The sequence below is a fragment of the Lampetra fluviatilis genome, chromosome 47 (genome assembly GCF_964198595.1).
Source record: "Lampetra fluviatilis chromosome 47, kcLamFluv1.1, whole genome shotgun sequence".
Taxonomy (NCBI): Eukaryota; Metazoa; Chordata; class Hyperoartia; order Petromyzontiformes; family Petromyzontidae; genus Lampetra; species Lampetra fluviatilis.
The window spans coordinates 6,370,313-6,391,801 of record NC_136321.1 but is presented as its reverse complement, the minus strand read 5'-3'; the positions used below and the strand labels follow the sequence as shown (position 1 = coordinate 6,391,801).

General features: G+C 49.8%; 1 protein-coding gene across 1 annotated transcript in view; it reads right to left on the bottom strand.

The window, feature by feature from the left end:
* LOC144947799 (dystrophin-like) overlaps positions 1-21,489 on the bottom strand; it is a 330,156-nt gene that overhangs the window by 273,024 nt on the left and 35,643 nt on the right. The window contains exons 9-14 of the mRNA XM_078877152.1: positions 14,235-14,439; positions 11,848-12,584; positions 9,458-9,595; positions 6,079-6,240; positions 5,225-5,353; positions 3,519-3,701 (exon numbers count right to left, since the gene is read on the bottom strand). Coding sequence (XP_078733278.1) covers positions 3,519-3,701; positions 5,225-5,353; positions 6,079-6,240; positions 9,458-9,595; positions 11,848-12,584; positions 14,235-14,439 — 1,554 coding nt within the window. The remainder of the gene's footprint in view (positions 1-3,518; positions 3,702-5,224; positions 5,354-6,078; positions 6,241-9,457; positions 9,596-11,847; positions 12,585-14,234; positions 14,440-21,489) is intronic.

Here is a 21,489-nt window from a genome sequence, read left to right as displayed (position 1 = left end):
AAATCTGGCAGTTCGACAGCATTGATTCAAACTCTGCCGATGAGACACTGTGTGTCGAAGACGGCCCAGAGTTTGCTTGTATTGAATGAATTCTGCTGAAATCATTTACTCCCTGTGGGCGGCGGGAACCGAATGGGGTTGGGAAACTAAATACTTCGGTTTTCTTTCACGTGGAGTGACAGCTTATATGAAGGAGCCGCATTCCCTCCTTATCTATTATGCGTATATAAAAGGCGAACGGGCATGGTGCTACCACACAACATCACCTCCGATGAGCATGGTTGACTACGCGCGGTGCGAAGGAAGTTCATCGTACATACACGCATCGCTGTGCGCACCGTGCCGCCCTTAACAGGCGCTCACTTAAGGCACTTCCTCCCCCCCAACAGTCTATAAGACTCAAGAGGAGAATTTTGCTTTTATATTTTACACCTTCGATTTTCAAGCCTGAAGATTAACTCGCACGACTCGGAGTAAGTGAGCCGTGACCTCAAATCGCAAGGATTTTCTTTAGTTTTTTGTTTAAAGCCCAGCCCCGTGGACAATGGCGACAAATACATCATCACAAAAGCAACTACATGCCTCCGTGTGGATGTTAGGGAGGTCATCCCAATCTCCGCGGGAACGAGGAGGCACTCTTCATAAAGCAAAAAGCCTTACAACATTTCCACGTGCGCCTGGGGAGAATCACCTACCGCAAGTGATAGATGCGTCAACAAAAACATCGCAAACCCGCCCTCGGGAATTAATGGGATATTACGTCGCCATGCAACAAAGACGCTCACTGTATCGCGCGCTTTCAGCTGCGCTTCTGCGGCCGTCTGGAACGCTCTTCCGTCCAATATTAGGAAGCCACTAGAGCCATGCACTTTTAAAATGTAGATAAAAAACTAATTTAGAACTTCTTTTTGTGTTCGGTTTGTTGTCTTTCCTCCACACCTGCGATATTAGGTGCGTAAGAAATTCAACATACATCACGACAGCCTTGCTCTATAACAACGGCATGAATACCGAACGCGTCAATGATTTGGTGACACGAAGGGCAAGTCGATTGAAGGTCCTTCCGAGAAGCAGGTGACGCGAGGGAGCCATTGCAGGGACTGCACCTTTACGTTTCACGTTCAATCGCAGCGAGCAATTTACATTTCAGTAAAAAGGTAAAACTTAAACAAGCCAATCTCACCCTCCGTGCACGTTTCCTGATCGAGATCAACTTAACATTTAAAAGATACTGTAGTGGCAAGGGCTTCCTGCTGGTACGGGCATTGATCCGCTCCAGCTTAAGCTTAACGTGGGCTACGTTTTACACAGCTGAAAACATTCCGTTTGCGGGTCAATATTTTAATTGAAAAATACGACGAGGACAGAACGTGCAAGCGTGCAGAATCGCTGGCATCAATGCGATGCCAGAGTTCCGTGTGTCTCTATTCAAGCTTGAACGTGGACCCGTTCGTAATCCTCAGGTTTTAATTTAATCATTGCTGGCTTAGCGCTGCACGCAAAGAGTATCGCACGTACGTAAAAACATAACCACGTGCACCGTTGCTCGTTTTGCCACATACGACGATATGAACTAATGGCACGAGGCAAAAGGACACTTCCTCAGAATCAGAATTTTTATTCAGACTGCTGGCGGAGTCCGATGAACTTATCAAGCTCTTCTTCACCGATTGTCCAAGTAAGGGGCGTGTCGGCAATTTACAACATTATTAGAACATTCGAATGGGGTGGCGGTGCGGTGGTGCGAGCATTGCACTGTGAACCCAGTGGCCCGGGTTCGAATCAAGTTTTGGCAGATTCCACACGGACGCACACACGCACGCACGCACGCACGCACGCATGCATGTATGTATGTGTGTAGAACTTTTGCACCGTACGTAAGCAACGGTGCTCATCACAAATTAATCTGTCGGGGAATAACAGGGTAATATCACCCCCATACTGGCAGAATAATGTTCACTTTGTGGCCGGTCCTGTGTTCAACTTATGCCCGACAGGGGAAGCTGCCACTGCGGGGTGAGAGAGGGCGGGGGTTTCCCCCCTGGGATGTATCATATGGGAGGCGCGGTATCAATATTAAGTGGTGATGATGGTTAGAAGATGATAATTCCTGACAACAGCGATCATCCTTGATATCCGAAGGGATCCTGGCACCCATTCACTAACCCGCGCGGAGCAGAGTGCTGAAGTATGGGGTCACGCAACCTGCATGACCCTACACAGCATGGGGGAGGCCTCCATGCAGCAGTCGATTGATAAAAGGGCGTGACTTTCATTTAAATGGAAACAAAATCATAATAAATACAAACGAAAAGTGTCAACTGAACATCACGCGTCGGCTCGCACCTATCCTGCGGTGGAGGGGGGCGGTGGATGGAACGGAGTTGCCTGCAAATGTGTGAAACGAAATTTCTAAAATCAGAAAATTTTAAAACACGGGTGAGGGCAGAGAAAGGGAATCTCCCACGCAGCTCGGGCCTCCACTCGGCACACCGGCTTCATCTCATCCCCGGAGCTCTTCCACATCCCGCACACCACGTGCAGTCGTAGTATTATTACTATGTCATCGATAATACAAGATAATAATAATAATAGTCGTCTGCTATACGCACTCTTCCTATACGGGCAAGGCTAACATGGGGGCGCTGCGCTTGACAGACCGGTATTGTCTGCCAATAGGGGGTGATGTTGCTATATGGTTTCGCCCGAATTAAGCAATTAGCAGGGAACCGTGTTAACTTTGGCAACTTTGACAAATTGGGACCGTGACGGCAAGGTCGCACACAACAACAACAACAACCGCCATTCGCCACTAAGTGGCGGTGACGCCACCAGGGTGCTTTGTGACGCACACACGCATGCATGCATGCACGCACGGTCCACTATTCAAATAACGTCACGGGACTTTCAACAATCCTCTCCGAGGCGCAAGGCGTGCAAGTTCATAGTTCATCTTGCCGCCCTAAACCTCGCTCGCTACGGCCGTGGGGCTTACCTAGTCGAGCGGCTCCTATGGTGAGCTACGTTCAGCGAGAAGTTGAATGTACATACATCGCTGTGTGCAGCGTACCCGCAGCCGTAATAAGAGTACGATCAAGGCACTTCCCCCACCCCCCCAACAGTCGATAAGACTCAACGGGAGATTTTTACTTTTATTTTTCACGAATTCGATTTTCAAGCCTGAAAGATTTACTCGCATGACTTGGAATAAAGTAAGCGAGCCGTGGCCTCGAATCGCAATGGCGACAAATACAACATCACAAAAGCAACTACATGCCTCCCCGTGTGGATGTTAGGGAGGTCATCCCAATCTCCTCGGGAACTAGGAGGCACTCTTCTTCATAAAGCCGAATGCCTCACATTTCCACCTGGGGAAAATCACCGCCCGCAAGCAATATAGACGCTTGAACAAAATCATCGCCGCAACCCGCCCCGGGAACCAATCGGATTTTTGGCTCGTCATGGAACAAAGACGGTCGCTCCAATATTCGGGGTGGGAGGAAATCCACCGATCTCACCAGACACTGCTCGAGCTGCTTGATGATGGCATCGGGCTCGGCGCTTGACGCCCAGCGCTGGCTCTTCATGTCTTCGGCGACAGACTCCAGCCCCGAGCTACACGAGGACACTCTTGCCTCGAATGCCACCGCCACTGGACATCCGAACCGCAGCAGCTTCGTGCGCGCCTCCTCCAGCATTGTCTGCGAAGCAGCAGTGGCAGCAGCGAGACACCGAAGGCACAACACACGCACGGGGTCAGAACATTATATGAATATGTTTTTTCTACTAATAGGGGTTTTTCCCCTTTTTTCTGGCAACAAAACTGACACCTTTTGCAAGGAATCATGCTTACATTAACCACAATACTTGCAGTCAAATGCAAGCAAAAAACAATACTCTGATAATTTATGCATTGTCTTTGAAACTGATTGGTCCACACCAAAGACAGCTTTCTTTAGAGCCTAGTCTCATATGGTGTTCGACCAGATGATGCCAAAAGGAGGTCCCATGATGTTTTTTCTACTTCTTCCATTGTTATATGCCGAGGTTCAAGTATCCTCCCCACCCCACCCATCCGCTTCAATCGTACGTTTTTTAAATTCGATTTTTGTGTTTAGACTGTTGTCTTTCTTCGACCCCTCCGATTATCACGGTTGGCTAAGTGCGTGCGAAAGAAGTGTAATATACAAAAGGATCACCTTCATTCAAAGATCCTTCCTCCTAAACACTCTCTGAAAAAGAAGCTAATAGCTCAGTGGGCTTTACCTGGTTATATAACAAAACATAGTTTCGCTTAAATTATACATATTAAGTGACTTGCTTACTTTATATAGACTGTGCACTCATATATTGTATTTTAGTATTGTTGTGACGTTTTGACCCACTCCAACTGGACATCTGTGAAAAAGAGCTTCAATTAAGCTCATCGAATTTCTCCAGTATAAATAAATTATATATTATAGGTGACGTTTCAGACAACAGCCCTTTCCTTGTAGTAAGTCCTCTCCTCTTACATTCTGCTTAATGGAGGATCTTTTTCCATCTCTGAATTGCTCCATTTAGCCATTCGTCCTATTATCATCAATCGTTTTCTTGGCCTTATCCTCAGCATCTTTCCTTCTAAAGTTTCCTTCACCAAGCCCTCCCAAATAAAAATATGCTCAACCCATACATTTTGCCTCTGAGGATATAATAAATATTTCTCAACAATAATTACAACTTAATTTGTGTTTGACCATCAAAATTAATACTTTTTGTTATCTATTGGCAGAAGAACTTTCCAGTTAAACTCTTGACTGGAAAAGACCGAAGTTTGACTGACTAAGTAAAATTATACTGGGAAGAAACTAATCTAAAAAACCCATGAGCCAAGGTATTATATGGCATCGCCTTTTGGCTTTAATGATTATATTCTCACGAGCATAATTCACAAAAGCCACAGAAAAACTTTAAAGTACGCAAAAACGCACTCTACTCTCACCAAAAACACTTTGGCCATCGCCAACACCGCCAGCTCCCGTTAAATTAAACAACCTCAGCCGCGCCAAAAAAATCCCACCGCTCCTCCCTTGCCCCCGGCGCCAAGTGGCGACACGCGCGGGGAGAAGGACAGCGCAACGGCACGACCGCAATCTTCATCTCCCACGCGCCTGCCCCCCACCGCCTACGCTGCGGCAGCAGCAGTAGCGACGAGATTAAATCGCTCGGCGGTATTACAACTCACCCTGGTGAGCTCGACGCGAGACTTGGCCCGGGCCGCCCCGACTCCGTCGCCCACGAGCCCGGCATCGGCGTACGACCGCTCGGCCGTCCCCAGAGCTTCCGTCGCTTCCGCCAGCTGCTGCCTGATTGACTGGAGCCGCGAGCCGTTGCACACGCCGCCACTTTAATCCCCGCGTCGATATGGTCCGCCGCGAGCGCCACGGATCATTCCGGCTGGGTGGCGATGGTGCGTCGGTGGTGGGTGTTTGTGCGTGCCGCGCGTTTACAAGGTGGCCGCCGAGGTGAATACCGCGGGGTGGATTAGTTACAGAAAGTGTGCGCTGCTGTTTGCTCCGCAGCAAGGCGTAAACGATCCCGTGACGTGAAATCAAAAAAGCGAGGCCATGCGTGCTGGCGTCACGGTTCAACATTTGCCAAACTTAGAACATTTATTTTCAACTTACCCAACGAGGTTAGGGCCCTGAAGTGAACCCCACCCCCGTTCCTGCTGAATCACTGCAGACTATACCTTGCCTGTGCCACACACGGTGCCTTCCATCGGGAAGCCACCGGAGCATGAAGAAGCCATCGGAGTGATGCACTTTTAAAATCTAATTTAAAAAACGAATTTTTTTAGGATTGAGTTTTGTGCTTAGTTTGTTGTCCTCCTGCCCCCCCCCCCGCCCCAAAGCTTCCGATTAGCACGGTTGGCAAAGTACGGTGCAAAAGAAGTTCAACATACATACAACATACATAAATAGGTTTGCTCGCTCTACAACAAACGGCGCGAATACCGAACGCGCCGACGATTTGACGATGCTCAGGGCAAAGTCGAGCGCCACCCCAGGCAGTGCCCCCCCACGCTCCGCCTCTCACCTGTGCCTCCCGGGGCAGCGCGAGGCCATCCGCTCCGTTGGCCAGGAGGGCTGCTAGACGGCGGCTCAGTGCGGCCGCCCTCTCCTGCACGAGGCGGAGGGCACGCTCCCGCTCCTGGCCCTCTGCGACGCGACGCTCCAGGTCCTGCCGCCTCTGAGTCGCCTGTGTGGGCGCCACGGTGGCGAGATGTTATCTCCCTCGCCTGGTATATTTGAGGTTTGTGGCTTTGATCCCAACCCCCGATACCTGTTGTGTATTTGGAGTTTGCATGTTCTCCCCGTGGTCGTGTGGATTTTTCTCCAGGTCCTCTGGTCACCCCCCCCCCCCCCCCGACATTTAGAAGCAACGTGCGTTTCGAAAATTTCACTAAAATAACATTTCCACGCGATAAAGCCACTTCGTTGAGCTATAATTTGTAATAGCCAGGTTGCTTTTTAAAAAATAATAAAAATAATAATAAAAATAGATTGATAGTTTATGGTTAATGAGGATCGTCGCTGCACCTTCATCTTAGTCGTCATCGTTGTCCTCAACTCTTAGCTCCCCAATGTGTTTTTTCGGCACGACATACAATGTTTCGCGCAATATAAAGGGAGCTTTTTCGGTAACTCAATCAAAGAAATTAGCTGCGGCAATTCAGTTCCCGAAGGTTCCAGCATGTGCCATGAAACGTCGGACGTTGGGGCCAAGGGTCACACGTTACAACCCGAGAGCTATACAGCGATACGTTACAGAAATTCTACGTAGAAGTGTCGTCATTTATGTGTTGTTCGTATGCACATGCACAGTCCCCGCTTGTCAATCCACTGCTGGATGAGTTTCCCCATGCTGTGCAGGTTTTGGGGGTTGTTTGACCGATCTTTTCTATGCTGATCGGTGCAGGTTGGGGAAGGGAGTATGCACATTGGAGCATAGCACAGTACAACAATGGCTTTTGCTGCATTGTCCTCTGCCGACAATGTAGTCCTGCAGGCAGCCTCCGACACCCTGTTGTGTTTATGGTGGTCTCCCATCCAAGCACTATTCAGGCTCAAAGCTGCTTAGCTCCGAGATCTGTCAAAGATCGGGTGGAGGGCTGGGTGGAGTGGTCCAAGCGCTGTGAACGTGATGGCCAGAGTTCGATTCCCAGTCGCGGCTACCATCAGCGGTAAGTGGAATCTGAAACAATTTAGGACCTCTCCTTCCTTTATTCGGCAGCGGACTGACAAAGTGCGGTGTGCATTAAACATGTGAAATAGGTCTCAATATGCCAAGAAATAAATTATAGAGGACTGCCCACCCATAATAAATCACATTCACAATTGGAACATGAGCCATCTATCCATCCATTTTGGAATGGTGAATGTGATCTATTTGATAAAGTCATTCGAAACAAATTCAATCCAGTGAAATGAAGACCTTGGAGAAAAAATGTCCGCCCGTGTATGTACGTATGTGGGAGCGGTAATGTAGCAGTTGGCAGACTGTGCTACGAACGCGGCAATCATTTCAATTTCCGCTCATGGCCAACACCAGCAATGATTATTATCTGAACTGGCCGTGGGCATCCTCTAGGTCGATTCGGATGTCTTTTTCTTGCCAAAGTGCCCTGCCTAAGCCCACTTCGTTATTTTGGTTATGAACATTCAATGTCATGTGTGTAACGTGTACAATTGACGATGACAGTCATAACAGCCAGTGGGGAAAGTATAGGAAGCAACTTTAGAAATAGGAACTTACATTTTTAAAAAGAACGTTGCAACCTGGGGCTCAAGATCAATAACGAGCAAAGCAAAATCCACGTGTAACATGTTTGCTAAGTGTTTGAAGATATCTGTCCGAGAAATTCAACACATCCCTGCATGAACATCTAGGGCAGTTATTTGAAGTCGGTCCGGAGATCCCAAAATTATTAAACCAAGAAATGGAATGAGAAGCAGGTTGGACAACTTTTTTAAAACGCAAGGGAATGAAAAGCAACGTATCAATGTATCTACGGAAGAAACGTTTAAAATCAATGCATAGTCTCGCCCCCGCTGCGGCGTACAGATCAGAAATGTCGACAATCGCAAATAAGTATGAGATAAAGGTGGAAAAGTGGCCAAAACAGCATGGAGCAGTCAAGTGCTGGCTTTGAATTACACCGAGAGACAGAAAGTGGATTTTCTTCAAAGCGGGGTAAATAATAAAGCAAAATTGAGGCACTCGGGACATGGCTTTGATTTTCAAACAACGGCAAACTTTGTGAGAAACGCAATGGAGGTTCATAATACAGGTTTTTTGGGTTAGATCGTGTAAATATGTAAATGTGTCGTTAAACCCTCTACCACTCGGCACAGCCGATTAGTAAGGTTTGTCACGTTAACAGAACACGCCAATTCGTTATGAGTGTAGCACATCGGGTGTGTTGGAGAGCAAAGCCACAACGTTTACAATCTCAGTACGACCTCCATTGCAGCGGCAATGACGGTTTCTTTTCTAATTAATTCTTCTTCGTACAAGCACTCACTCACACCGGCAGGCGTGGCACACTTTGCAATAACATTCTCTAAAGACGATCGCGCTGGCGACTCAATAACACCAAGCAGCCGGCCAAAAAAATGCGCATAGACCCGCAAAGGCCAGCACATGGCCATAGCGCGTACGTATGTGTGCGTGTATGCGTTTGTGGACGTGTGTGTGTGTGTGCGTTTCGTGGGGGAGCGGTAGTGCAGCGGTTAGCGCGCTGCGATGCGAACCCGGCGACCTGAGATTTCGATTCCCGCTCACGGCCAACACCGGTGATGATTATCTGAACTGATCCTGGGACTCCCCTAGGTCGACTCAGCCTGAAATAAGTACCTGGTGCGATGTGTGAACATCGCCACCCAGTAGACAAGGGCGGCCGGGGGTGTTGCTGGCCATCCCACCCTGTCCAGTGCCGTGCCGGCCTTCATAGGTGCTACTCGCTAACAGCACTTGCCCCAAATGTCTGTTAAGGCTCTATGGGGGATCTGTGTCTCTGTATTTGGGTGAAATAGTCGCAGATTGGTCAGGGCACTTACACTATAAATCAGACAACCCAGTTCAATTCCTGGTCACGACTATCAACAGTGGCCAGTGGTATCTGAACCAGTAATTGTCTTCCACCACATTTGCCAAATGGCACTGACCAGTGTGGTGAAGTATGGCCAAATTAAGCCCATCACTGACAAAGCGTGGGGGGGGGGGGGGGGCTTCATCAAGCTGTTGATTGACAAAGGGGCTGCTTGCGGAATGTCCGGATTACAAGTCACACATTATCCCCTTGTATTAAGGGGCACACGTTTTGGGGAGCATCTTCTAATTCACAGAAAATACCGTAAACATATCTACGTATACATTTGTACTTGGATGAATGTGCCGGGATGTATTACAGCACCTTAGCGTAAAGCGTCTCCCATTGAGCAATAACGGCAGAGAACTTCTCTCTGTTGCTCGAGTCCAGAGTTCCGTTGCTCGTGGGGTCATGAACCCGCGCTCCGTTCTCATCGGGCCGATGCATCGCCGTCTCAAGAGCCTTCAAAATAAATAAAAAACGATAAAAATGTTTCATCGGTAAATAGATAAAGGCAGGATAGATGGCCAGTGAACAGAGGTGGGGGAGGGATGAGCGAAAGAGAAAGATAGGGAAGGGAATGCAACTCATGCCAGGTGATTTAGACACAGAGCGCTGTAGCCATGGTGACGACAAAATGTCAAGAAATGGCACTCGATGCGATAAGACGGACGACAAATTTTCGGAGCAGGAGATGAACGCTCGGCAAATAATGCTCGCTACTCCTGCGCCTCGCTCAGGAGGGCAGCGCGTTTAATGTCAGCGTGATTGACAGCAGAAGCATCCGATCTTCGGCGAGTCTCGGCAGAAGAGCCGTAAGCAAGGCTCCGACTTATGGGCAAGGCAGCTCTCGCTCTGGTGGGGCATTCCTCTCAGATGCTCCTCAACCCCCCAACCCCCCCACCGACTCTCAAATTGGCCTCGCCAATTTTGGGCCAAAAACGTTTGGTCGGTAATTTTTAACAAAAGGAAATTTAAGAAAACCATGCGGTCACGTTGTATTCCACTTTTTTTGTATGCCCCTGTAAAGATCCGGAAACATGTTGAACACGTGACGATGGTGCGTAAATGTTGTCAAATGCGTATTGGCCCAAACGGGCATTTCCACCCAGACACCTGAACTGGACAAACGGACGCTGATACAAGAACACAAATCGCAATTTGACTGCACAACAAAATAACTACAAATTCATAAGATATTGCAATGCCCTCAACGTTGCTTTGGAGAAAAAATACCAGACAGATCATTTTCTGAGCAGACCTCTCGTGACTATTAGGCGGATCGATTTTTGTTCGTGAATTGTTTACTGTATTAAAAAGGTAAAGAATCGTCCTGCAATGTTTTACTCGAATACCTAGCTGGTGGAAGGGTCTCAACCAAAGGAGAGCTCTGGAGAGATCCTCCAGAGGGCATTTTAAGCCCTACTCTTTCCACAATGGCCAGGATGTCTCGGAAGGGGTCGGAGTACGTTTACTTTACCCCACCACCACACAACCCATCAATTAACTTAACCATTAACCATGGTGTACTTGTTCATACAGCTGGGTGGAGTGAGCCGGGGGTGGGGGGAATTTAAGAAAGGTGTCCATCGTTTCAATTGCCACGCCCGCAGATTTGACCCGGTGACCTCTGTGACAAGCATTAGACCACTGCACCGTCAGCTGGGCTACGAACCTGGCGACCTGAGTTCGATTCCCACTCACGGCCAACACCGGTGACAATTATCTGAACCGGTCCTGGGCCTCCCCTAGGTCGACTCAGCTGCAAATGAGTACCTGGTGCGGTGTGTAGTACACATCGCCACTCAGGAGACAAAGGTGGCCGGGCGTGATGCTGGCCACCCACCCCCGCGTACGCCGCTCCGGCATCATAGGTGCTCGCTAACAGCACTTGTCCCCCACAGTCTGTTAAGGATATATGGGGGATCTTTCTCTTTGTATTTGGGTGAAATAGTAGATTTAAGAAAACTGTCCATTGTTTCGACTGCCACGACAGGAGATTGACCCGGTGACCTCTGGATTGCACTGTGCCAAACATTAGACCACTACATCAGTTTAATGCATGGCAGTTACAAAATGCACTTATGTACACAGGCAACATCTCTTACAACACTAGCTATGTGTGCGTTTGATAAATATTTCCAAACATAATCCTATACACGCATTGCCAATTGTGAAAGACACGTAACTTTCTGGTTATTTTTTTTATATTACACTTGTAACATGATCACAACATATGCAGATGTATCCACAGGTAGATACGTATGCACATGGATCGGTGAGCTTGGAAATAGACTAAGTTTAACCATGCGTAAACCAGGAATGCTGAAACCACCAACTTCGTTTCTTCTGAATGGACAGATTTGTGAAGCGTTCAGTTCACAAATTACATAATTGGGTAAAGTAATATATCAATATCACCCCTACTGTGAAACGACTGCAGACTATAATTGACTGCGAAAAATAGCGCCTTCGTGATAGCCTTGCATCGTATGAATCAAGTGAATACCAAATCTGCTAATGATGATAAGTGTGGGAATGGATTACGTTTGCCTGTGTTATACACCATGTACACGCAATGAAATACCAACTCTGATAAGCACGGTTGGCTACGTATAGTGTAAAAGAAGATACCTACGTACAACTGCATTGCTAACAAATAGATGATACGTGTATTTGTGAATATCCGAGTGTGAGAATCCATGCGTACGTACATCAAGCTCCTCCGACAACTCCTCTGCATCGCCGTGGGCGACGTCCGTGCGAGCGAGCACCTCCTCAAGCCGTTGGAGCCGAGCCTCCTCGGCCTGCAACAGCGACTCCAGGCCCTGTGGCCTTGCTTCCTCTTTCTCCAGCAGGAACTTTTCTGGCCCTTGCATTTCTCCAGTCTGCACCTGGGACTCCATGTCCTGCAGCCTTGACTTCTTGGCCCGCTGTATAAATTCCAGGCCTTGCATCTCCTCAGCAGCCTGTATCAAGGACTCGAGACTTTTGGGCCTTGCTTCATCTGTCTGCAGTTGGGACTCCAGACCTTGCATGCCTTCATTCTGCAACTGGGACCCTACGTCTTGCGGCCTTGCCTCATTGGCGTGCAATATCGATCCCAGACCTAGCATTTTCTCAGTCTGCACCAGGCACTCCATGTCCTGTAGCCTTGCCTCCATAGCCTGTACCAGGGAATCGAGGCCTTCCATCTCCTCAGCAGCCTGCAGGAAGGATTCAAAGCCCCGTGGCCTTTCTTCCTTGGCCTTGTGCAACAACGCCAGGTCATGGGGCCTTGACTCCTTTGCTTGCAGCAGGGACTCAGGGTCTTGAATCCCTTCATTGTGCAGCATGGACTCCATTTCTTGCCGTCTTGCCTCCATGGCCTGTACCAGAGACTCCGGGCCCTCGGGCTGTCGTGGGGTCTTGCTGTCGCCCTCGTCCTCAGTGTCCTCCAAGACTGCATCCTCTGTCACAGGAAATTGTAATGACCCGCTTGATCACTCGTTTTATTTGACAAGTTGAGTGGCCAACACAGCAGCGGGGCGGATAAACAACAAGTATGCTGGCAGAAAACCTGACATTTATATTCAGTTTCCTGTAAATATCAGTTAATGCGCAACAGGTTGCTGTGTGGTGGGCAGCAGTGGGGAAATACCGCAGAATCCGTTGTTGTAGTGGACTTCTATGCTCTCGCGTACACGCTTTCTACCTTCACCAACCCGCACGGACCATCATGGTGAAGTATGGTCAAATAACCCTCGTGACCCACGTGGCTTGGGGGGAGGTGCTCATTGAGCAGCGGATTGACGACAAGGCAGAATACATCCACGTAGATAGTTGATTGGCACAGTAGGTCTGTTTATGTGGGCTCATTGCGGGTCTAATTTGTATGATAAAGCTTCATTATGAAAGGCAACAAATGCACCACGCCTACACATATCCCGCATGTGGCGACGCAAACTGCGCGGCATGTATAATGCGAAGCGGAGAAACGCGCAACGCCACCTTTCAAGTAAATTTTTTTTTTTTTTAAACAAAAAAGGGAACACGGTGGAGCCCTGGGGCTGCGTCCAATATAAATACGCCGTTCGGATCACATCGACATCCCCGATGCGCACACACGGGGCGAGTACAACGCCTCGAGGTGTTTTGTGGAGCACGCCGACAGACAAGAAAAGAAACACTCCGTGCCCGCACATGTACCAGCGCAAACGCCGCTTAATACACGCTTTAACTTTCACTTCCGCTGTGGAGGGCTACAGGAGTGGGTTTGCGATCGGGGTTTAATTTCTCACCCAATATTTTTTAGGTCGCTGGTTTGACTGAAATTATAATGAGAATATTTATTTATACTGGAGGAGCAATCCGATGAGTTGTAAAGCTCTTTTTCACAGATGTCCAGGCGGGTAAAACCGTTGCAACAAACAGTACAATAACATTATAGTCGTGCAAAGTACAATAAAGGTAAACAAATCATCCAAAACACATACAAATACAACTAAACCATCCCCCCCATCCTACCAGGCTAAGTCCACTTAGGTATTACATTCTTTTTTCAGAATTAGGTGGCAGGCGACTAGTAGTTGCCACGGCTATATTTGGAGGTATATTGGACGTGGAGTGCCAGATGTGGGATTATTATCTGGGTCTCTGACCCACACAGATCGAGCTGATATGAAGCCCTGAGCCTGGTTTTGATATAAGTAACAACATCCCAAGGAAAATGAATGCATCCTACTGGATAGCACTCTGACATAAGCACGCACGCTCTGATGCCATGAAAACAGGATACATTTTAACAGAAGTTTATAAAGCATAAGAAGCTGGATGCAATTACCAGCGAAACGTCGTACTCAAATTGTAAATGTTGATTTTCTATCAAACACACTGGTGGGCTAAAGTAGTAACGAATTGGCATGTTTTGTTTAGGTGACAAACCTTACTAATTGGCTGTGTCAGGTGGTGATGTGGTTAACGACACATTTATATTCGTGCGATCTAACAACAAAAAAACCCGCTATATTATGAATGGTATTGGTTGCGAAAGCCGAATTGTTGAACTGAATTTTAAAACTTCAACCGAAAGCAAAGACCCCACACACCCACGCCTACCCACCCGGGGTGCCAGCACTACCACGGCACTCTTCGCGATCCGTCTCCGGGAACGACGAGTCCTGGACCGTCCGCGGCGGCGGGACTGTTGTCGTGGTAGCCGTCTCCTCGGCAACGCTCCTCGACGATGCTGCCTCAATTTTCCCGGCAACCGTTTCTGGGGATGCTGCCTCGGGGTCGGAGGTCACTGGGCGACCGGCTTTACTCATCTGAAAAAAACCAAAAACACGGAAAACGAAGACGGCTACAAATCGCTCGAGCGCTACAAAGTAGACGAGCGATACGATTGTTAACAAAGTGAGGGGTATGTTTTGCTCGTTTGGATACAGAACAACACAGTCTCTACCGGATGCCTATAATCAGATATTGACAGCCTGTACATGATCGCTGGAATAGCCGCACCGGACATCAGGAAAGCGGTCACGAGCAAATTGGAACAAGCGTAATGGATTGAGGACACTACACATCCACTCCATGGCCACAGACATACAAAGAGAGACATACAGAGATACACACAGAGAGAGACACAGATACATAGAGAGAGAAAAACTGAGATAGAGTAAAAGAGAGAGAGATACTATCACAACAGGTGTGGGACACTAGACATCTGCTATGTGGGCGATGCCATGGAAATACACAGAGATACAGCGAGGCAGGTTGATACAGAGAGAGACATACAAAGATACCACACACACACACACACAGTAAGAGATACGATCACGACAGGTGGAGGAAACTAGACATCTGCTACGTGGCCACATGGCAGCTGTAAGCCACGTGACATCATGGAATAGCTTTTCCAGCCACAACAGAGCGGCTTAGAAGATCGCCAACGGCGGCACGACGGGAAATGTAGCAGCGAACGCTCGCTCGGCGCAATAACCACAGACATCGCAACGCGCATGGTCGTCGCCAAACACCTCGCTGCTGGCGCAGAGAAAGATCGGTCAGCCTGGATATGTCTAAAGTGCCTTCGAACGGAAGTCAACAGCCTACAAGTCAACGTGCAGAAGTGAGGCTACTCTAGCAACTCACCCATCCAAACCACTCGGCCACTCCACTCGCTTCGATTGGGAGCGGGCAGCTCACAGGTCAACGTGCAGAAGTGAGGCTACTCTAGCAACTCACCCATCCAAACCACTCGGCCACTCCACTCGCTTCGATTGGGAGCGGGCAGCTCACAGGTTAACGTGCAGAAGTGAGGCTACTCTAGCAACTCACCCATCCAAACCACTCGGCCACTCCACTCGCTTCGATTGGGAGCGGGCAGCTCACAGGTCAACGTGCAGAAGTGAGGCTACTCTAGCAACTCACCCATCCAAACCACTCGGCCACTCCACTCGCTTCGATTGGGAGCGGGCAGCTCACAGGTCAACGTGCAGAAGTGAGGCTACTCTAGCAACTCACCCATCCAAACCACTCGGCCACTCCACTCGCTTCGATTGGGAGCGGGCAGCTCACAGGTCAACGTGCAGAAGTGAGGCTACTCTAGCAACTCACCCATCCAAACCACTCGGCCACTCCACTCGCTTCGATTGGGAGCGGGCAGCTCACAGGTCAACGTGCAGAAGTGAGGCTACTCTAGCAACTCACCCATCCAAACCACTCGGCCACTCCACTCGCTTCGATTGGGAGCGGGCAGCTCACAGGTCAACGTGCAGAAGTGAGGCTACTCTAGCAACTCACCCATCCAAACCACTCGGCCACTCCACTCGCTTCGATTGGGAGCGGGCAGCTCACAGGTCAACGTGCAGAAGTGAGGCTACTCTAGCAACTCACCCATCCAAACCACTCGGCCACTCCACTCGCTTCGATTGGGAGCGGGCAGCTCACAGGTCAACGTGCAGAAGTGAGGCTACTCTAGCAACTCACCCATCCAAACCACTCGGCCACTCCACTCGCTTCGATTGGGAGCGGGCAGCTCACAGGTCAACGTGCAGAAGTGAGGCTACTCTAGCAACTCACCCATCCAAACCACTCGGCCACTCCACTCGCTTCGATTGGGAGCGGGCAGCTCACAGGTCAACGTGCAGAAGTGAGGCTACTCTAGCAACTCACCCATCCAAACCACTCGGCCACTCCACTCGCTTCGATTGGGAGCGGGCAGCTCACAGGTCAACGTGCAGAAGTGAGGCTACTCTAGCAACTCACCCATCCAAACCACTCGGCCACTCCACTCGCTTCGATTGGGAGCGGGCAGCTCACAGGTCAACGTGCAGAAGTGAGGCTACTCTAGCAACTCACCCATCCAAACCACTCGGCCACTCCACTCGCTTCGATTGGGAGCGGGCAGCTCACAGGTCAACGTGCAGAAGTGAGGCTACTCTAGCAACTCACCCATCCAAACCACTCGGCCACTCCACTCGCTTCGATTGGGAGCGGGCAGCTCACAGGTCAACGTGCAGAAGTGAGGCTACTCTAGCAACTCACCCATCCAAACCACTCGGCCACTCCACTCGCTTCGATTGGGAGCGGGCAGCTCACAGGTCAACGTGCAGAAGTGAGGCTACTCTAGCAACTCACCCATCCAAACCACTCGGCCACTCCACTCGCTTCGATTGGGAGCGGGCAGCTCACAGGTCAACGTGCAGAAGTGAGGCTACTCTAGCAACTCACCCATCCAAACCACTCGGCCACTCCACTCGCTTCGATTGGGAGCGGGCAGCTCACAGGTCAACGTGCAGAAGTGAGGCTACTCTAGCAACTCACCCATCCAAACCACTCGGCCACTCCACTCGCTTCGATTGGGAGCGGGCAGCTCACAGGTCAACGTGCAGAAGTGAGGCTACTCTAGCAACTCACCCATCCAAACCACTCGGCCACTCCACTCGCTTCGATTGGGAGCGGGCAGCTCACAGGTCAACGTGCAGAAGTGAGGCTACTCTAGCAACTCACCCATCCAAACCACTCGGCCACTCCACTCGCTTCGATTGGGAGCGGGCAGCTCACAGGTCAACGTGCAGAAGTGAGGCTACTCTAGCAACTCACCCATCCAAACCACTCGGCCACTCCACTCGCTTCGATTGGGAGCGGGCAGCTCACAGGTCAACGTGCAGAAGTGAGGCTACTCTAGCAACTCACCCATCCAAACCACTCGGCCACTCCACTCGCTTCGATTGGGAGCGGGCAGCTCACAGGTCAACGTGCAGAAGTGAGGCTACTCTAGCAACTCACCCATCCAAACCACTCGGCCACTCCACTCGCTTCGATTGGGAGCGGGCAGCTCACAGGTCAACGTGCAGAAGTGAGGCTACTCTAGCAACTCACCCATCCAAACCACTCGGCCACTCCACTCGCTTCGATTGGGAGCGGGCAGCTCACAGGTCAACGTGCAGAAGTGAGGCTACTCTAGCAACTCACCCATCCAAACCACTCGGCCACTCCACTCGCTTCGATTGGGAGCGGGCAGCTCACAGGTCAACGTGCAGAAGTGAGGCTACTCTAGCAACTCACCCATCCAAACCACTCGGCCACTCCACTCGCTTCGATTGGGAGCGGGCAGCTCACAGGTCAACGTGCAGAAGTGAGGCTACTCTAGCAACTCACCCATCCAAACCACTCGGCCACTCCACTCGCTTCGATTGGGAGCGGGCAGCTCACAGGTCAACGTGCAGAAGTGAGGCTACTCTAGCAACTCACCCATCCAAACCACTCGGCCACTCCACTCGCTTCGATTGGGAGCGGGCAGCTCACAGGTCAACGTGCAGAAGTGAGGCTACTCTAGCAACTCACCCATCCAAACCACTCGGCCACTCCACTCGCTTCGATTGGGAGCGGGCAGCTCACAGGTCAACGTGCAGAAGTGAGGCTACTCTAGCAACTCACCCATCCAAACCACTCGGCCACTCCACTCGCTTCGATTGGGAGCGGGCAGCTCACAGGTCAACGTGCAGAAGTGAGGCTACTCTAGCAACTCACCCATCCAAACCACTCGGCCACTCCACTCGCTTCGATTGGGAGCGGGCAGCTCACAGGTCAACGTGCAGAAGTGAGGCTACTCTAGCAACTCACCCATCCAAACCACTCGGCCACTCCACTCGCTTCGATTGGGAGCGGGCAGCTCACAGGTCAACGTGCAGAAGTGCGCTGCTGCTCTAATGACACTGCCACGCGCGTGCATGCGGTGAGACACGGACCATGGGACGCCGTCTATTGGTCTGTCGGCTACTGCAGGAGCTGTGCAATGTGTGGGACCTCACCGGGGCTACGGACCAGGCCACATCATTGGTGACGTGTGGCCTATCCACTGCCGGCTGTAACCACAATGTGCCATACTCGGGTTCAACGTGAATGTAATGGAAGCACACGAGCATTATTAGAATACAGCAAGAAGAAACGCAGTTAAGGCGATTCCGATGTAGCAAAATATGCTAAATAAGATAGTTTATACCCCATTCATCGCGCACCTGGGCATGTGTATACCAAGGGCCAGATAAATATTCTGAGATAACAAGCATTCATTTGAAGAATATGCATTCAATTAATATTTTTTTGTAATTAACATGTTTTTTGTTACATTTGCATGTCATTTACATGAAGTATTTCAAGCTCTGGAATTATTATCAAGCCGTTCCCATTCATCCATTCATGAGGTATTTATTTACGGATTTAATTCAAGGCCCTGTTGTAATTCTACTGCGGGTTGAAGGCCTCCCCCCCTCCCTCCCCACCCCGTGTCAGTCGTGACGGTTGTTTGACCGTGGCCTCACGGCGCTGATGAGCGCAGGGTTGGTGAAGGTTGAGGGGCCATCCAAGACCGGTTGAGATATCACCTCGCCACCAATGTTAGCCGTGAACGTAGGTTGACCGGGTACACGGCGCAGTGGGCTAATAGCCGTGTCACCACTCTGCATTTCGACGTTAGATTAATCCAAATTGCGATTTTAAAGTGTTAGCGGTGAACTCGTGTGGAAACACAGAAGAGGCGCATGCGTTTACCCAGCCCATATCATTCATATTATTATCGGGGCATGTTCTACATAATAAAAAAAACCCATATATTTAATTAAGCCAAATTAAATGGTAAAGCTTCCGATTCCAGGATGCGCACAATTCCCCAAACACCACATTAATCAAACATACATAAGCGTGCGTATGTGCGCGGGCCTCGCCGCGAAAAGAATATTAAAATATAAAAACTGGCAATTGGATATGCAGCGACGACGACTGCAGAAGCTGGCTGAAGATTAGAAAGGCAAAAGGACAGCCTTGCGATTGCTCGGTAATGCGACTGCCTCTGTCCTCTAGACAGCCTTCATTGGTGCTGCTCGCTTACAGCACTTGCCCCAACAGTCTGTTAAGGCTACACGGGGAGTGGGGGGGTTCTTTGTCTCTAGAGAACCCCTCTGCCAGGTATTTGGCCTACACTTCCACTGTGGCCAGGAAGAAGTGGGAGTCCCCACACTTTTACCCCACCATGGGAGATGTTTCCATGTGTACTGCTGGGTGGACCAGAGGCAGAAGATATTTGCATGCGCACTAAACCAAAGCAATGGTCGTCTCAAGATTAATTACCATAATTTACAAACTGTCATTTACACACACACACTGCAACAACTTTTGCCACCGTGTTTTACAAGCGCCACTGGCACTGTCACAACTGTCATCATTACCATTAAACGAATGTCAAACAACGCCTTGTGGCATCAACGGAAAATGTACGATAATTGAAAAAATTAAGTTCGGGGGGCATAGCTATCAAACATCACAAACAGCAGCCACAGACTCCCCCGATCACTCTCGACACAGTCCACGGTTGACAGGCCCCTTTTTGCACGCTGCTGACAACCAATTAGGCGCTAATTCAACAACCGTGGCCAAAGGAGTTGAACGGGTCCCGGGAGGACGTCTGCTGAGGAGATTGCGCGATGAAATCGATTCGCTCGCACGCGCCGTGTGGATCAACGCATCGCGGGATCGTGAGTGAGGCGGTGGCGGCTTGGGGAGGCCTTCATGCAGCAGTGGATTGGTCGTGGCTGACGATGACGAAACCCTAAAATGGTTAAGCCCCCAGTGGATTGTACGTGGATGGCACAAACGCCCCTTGCCAGTTTGAGTGCCCATCTGGCCGTCCCCGTCTGCCTTGTCCACCCGTCCATTTGGGCGTCTGTCAGCCGACCTGTCGCCTGCCTTCCATTCCTCGCACACACCTAGAGCGGGCCTTCCCACTCGACGGCAAAGATCCCGCGTTTAATCGTCAACAGGCTGTCGGGTGTGCGATCACTATAAGCAAGCACCCGTGAAAGGCCATCGCGGCGCATGGCGGGAACGGTTCGGTCAGCCTTTGCTTATTTAGTGCTGATGTTTACACACTGCACAAGGTACTCCAACATGAGGCCGAGTTTACCTCTCGGAGGCCAAGGGATTAGTTGGGAGATCACTTGGCAACTGATTTTTTAAACTGCCTTCGTTTCTCCAGGTCAAGGAATGCACACTGCACCAAGTATACATTTGAGGCTGAGTACACCTGGGGGAGGTCAAGGACTGGTTGTGATATCGCTCACCGCTGTCAGAGGCCATTAATAAAATTCAGGCCACTGCCCACGCCACCACTTACCCACGCCTCTCTTGCTGTCCACTCCTATTTACTCAGCTGCAACTCACAACCTCCATTGCTTGCAAGTTGATATTAAGTGCGCATATTGGGCTCAAGTGTCACTGCAAGCACGAGTGATGTTCAATGTAGCAATTGCCAAGTACAGCAAGCGGGCAACACATTTAAGGTGATATTCAACTAAATATTGATTTAAACATGAAAAAAATAATGGCGTTACTGTTGTGATGAATATCACTCGTAATCGACGGCCCTTTGTCGAATCACCGAGACGTGAAAACTTCTTCACACTATCGGCCGTGGTGGTGGCTTGACCATATCCATGAGAGTTTTTTTGGGTTAAATCACGTAAATATAAATGCGTCCTTAAACCCGCCACCAACCGACACATCCAATTAGTGATGTTTGTCACGTAAACAAAACCCATGACAATTCATTACAAGTACCACACACCGGTGGGTTGGAGAGTAAACCCACAAACATCCACAATTCGAGTACGACGTTTTGCCAGTAATTACAACCAGCATCATCAGGCTGCAGCCAGATTTGTGGAGAAATTCCCCCCGCTTCGTTCTTAGGAGGGATAAATGCTTGACCATACTTCACCGCGTTGGTCAACGCAGGTTGGGTGGAGGGGTGGAGCGGCTCAGGGCCGGTTGACACATCACTCGTCACTGTTGTTAGCCACGGCTGGGAATTGCAGGTA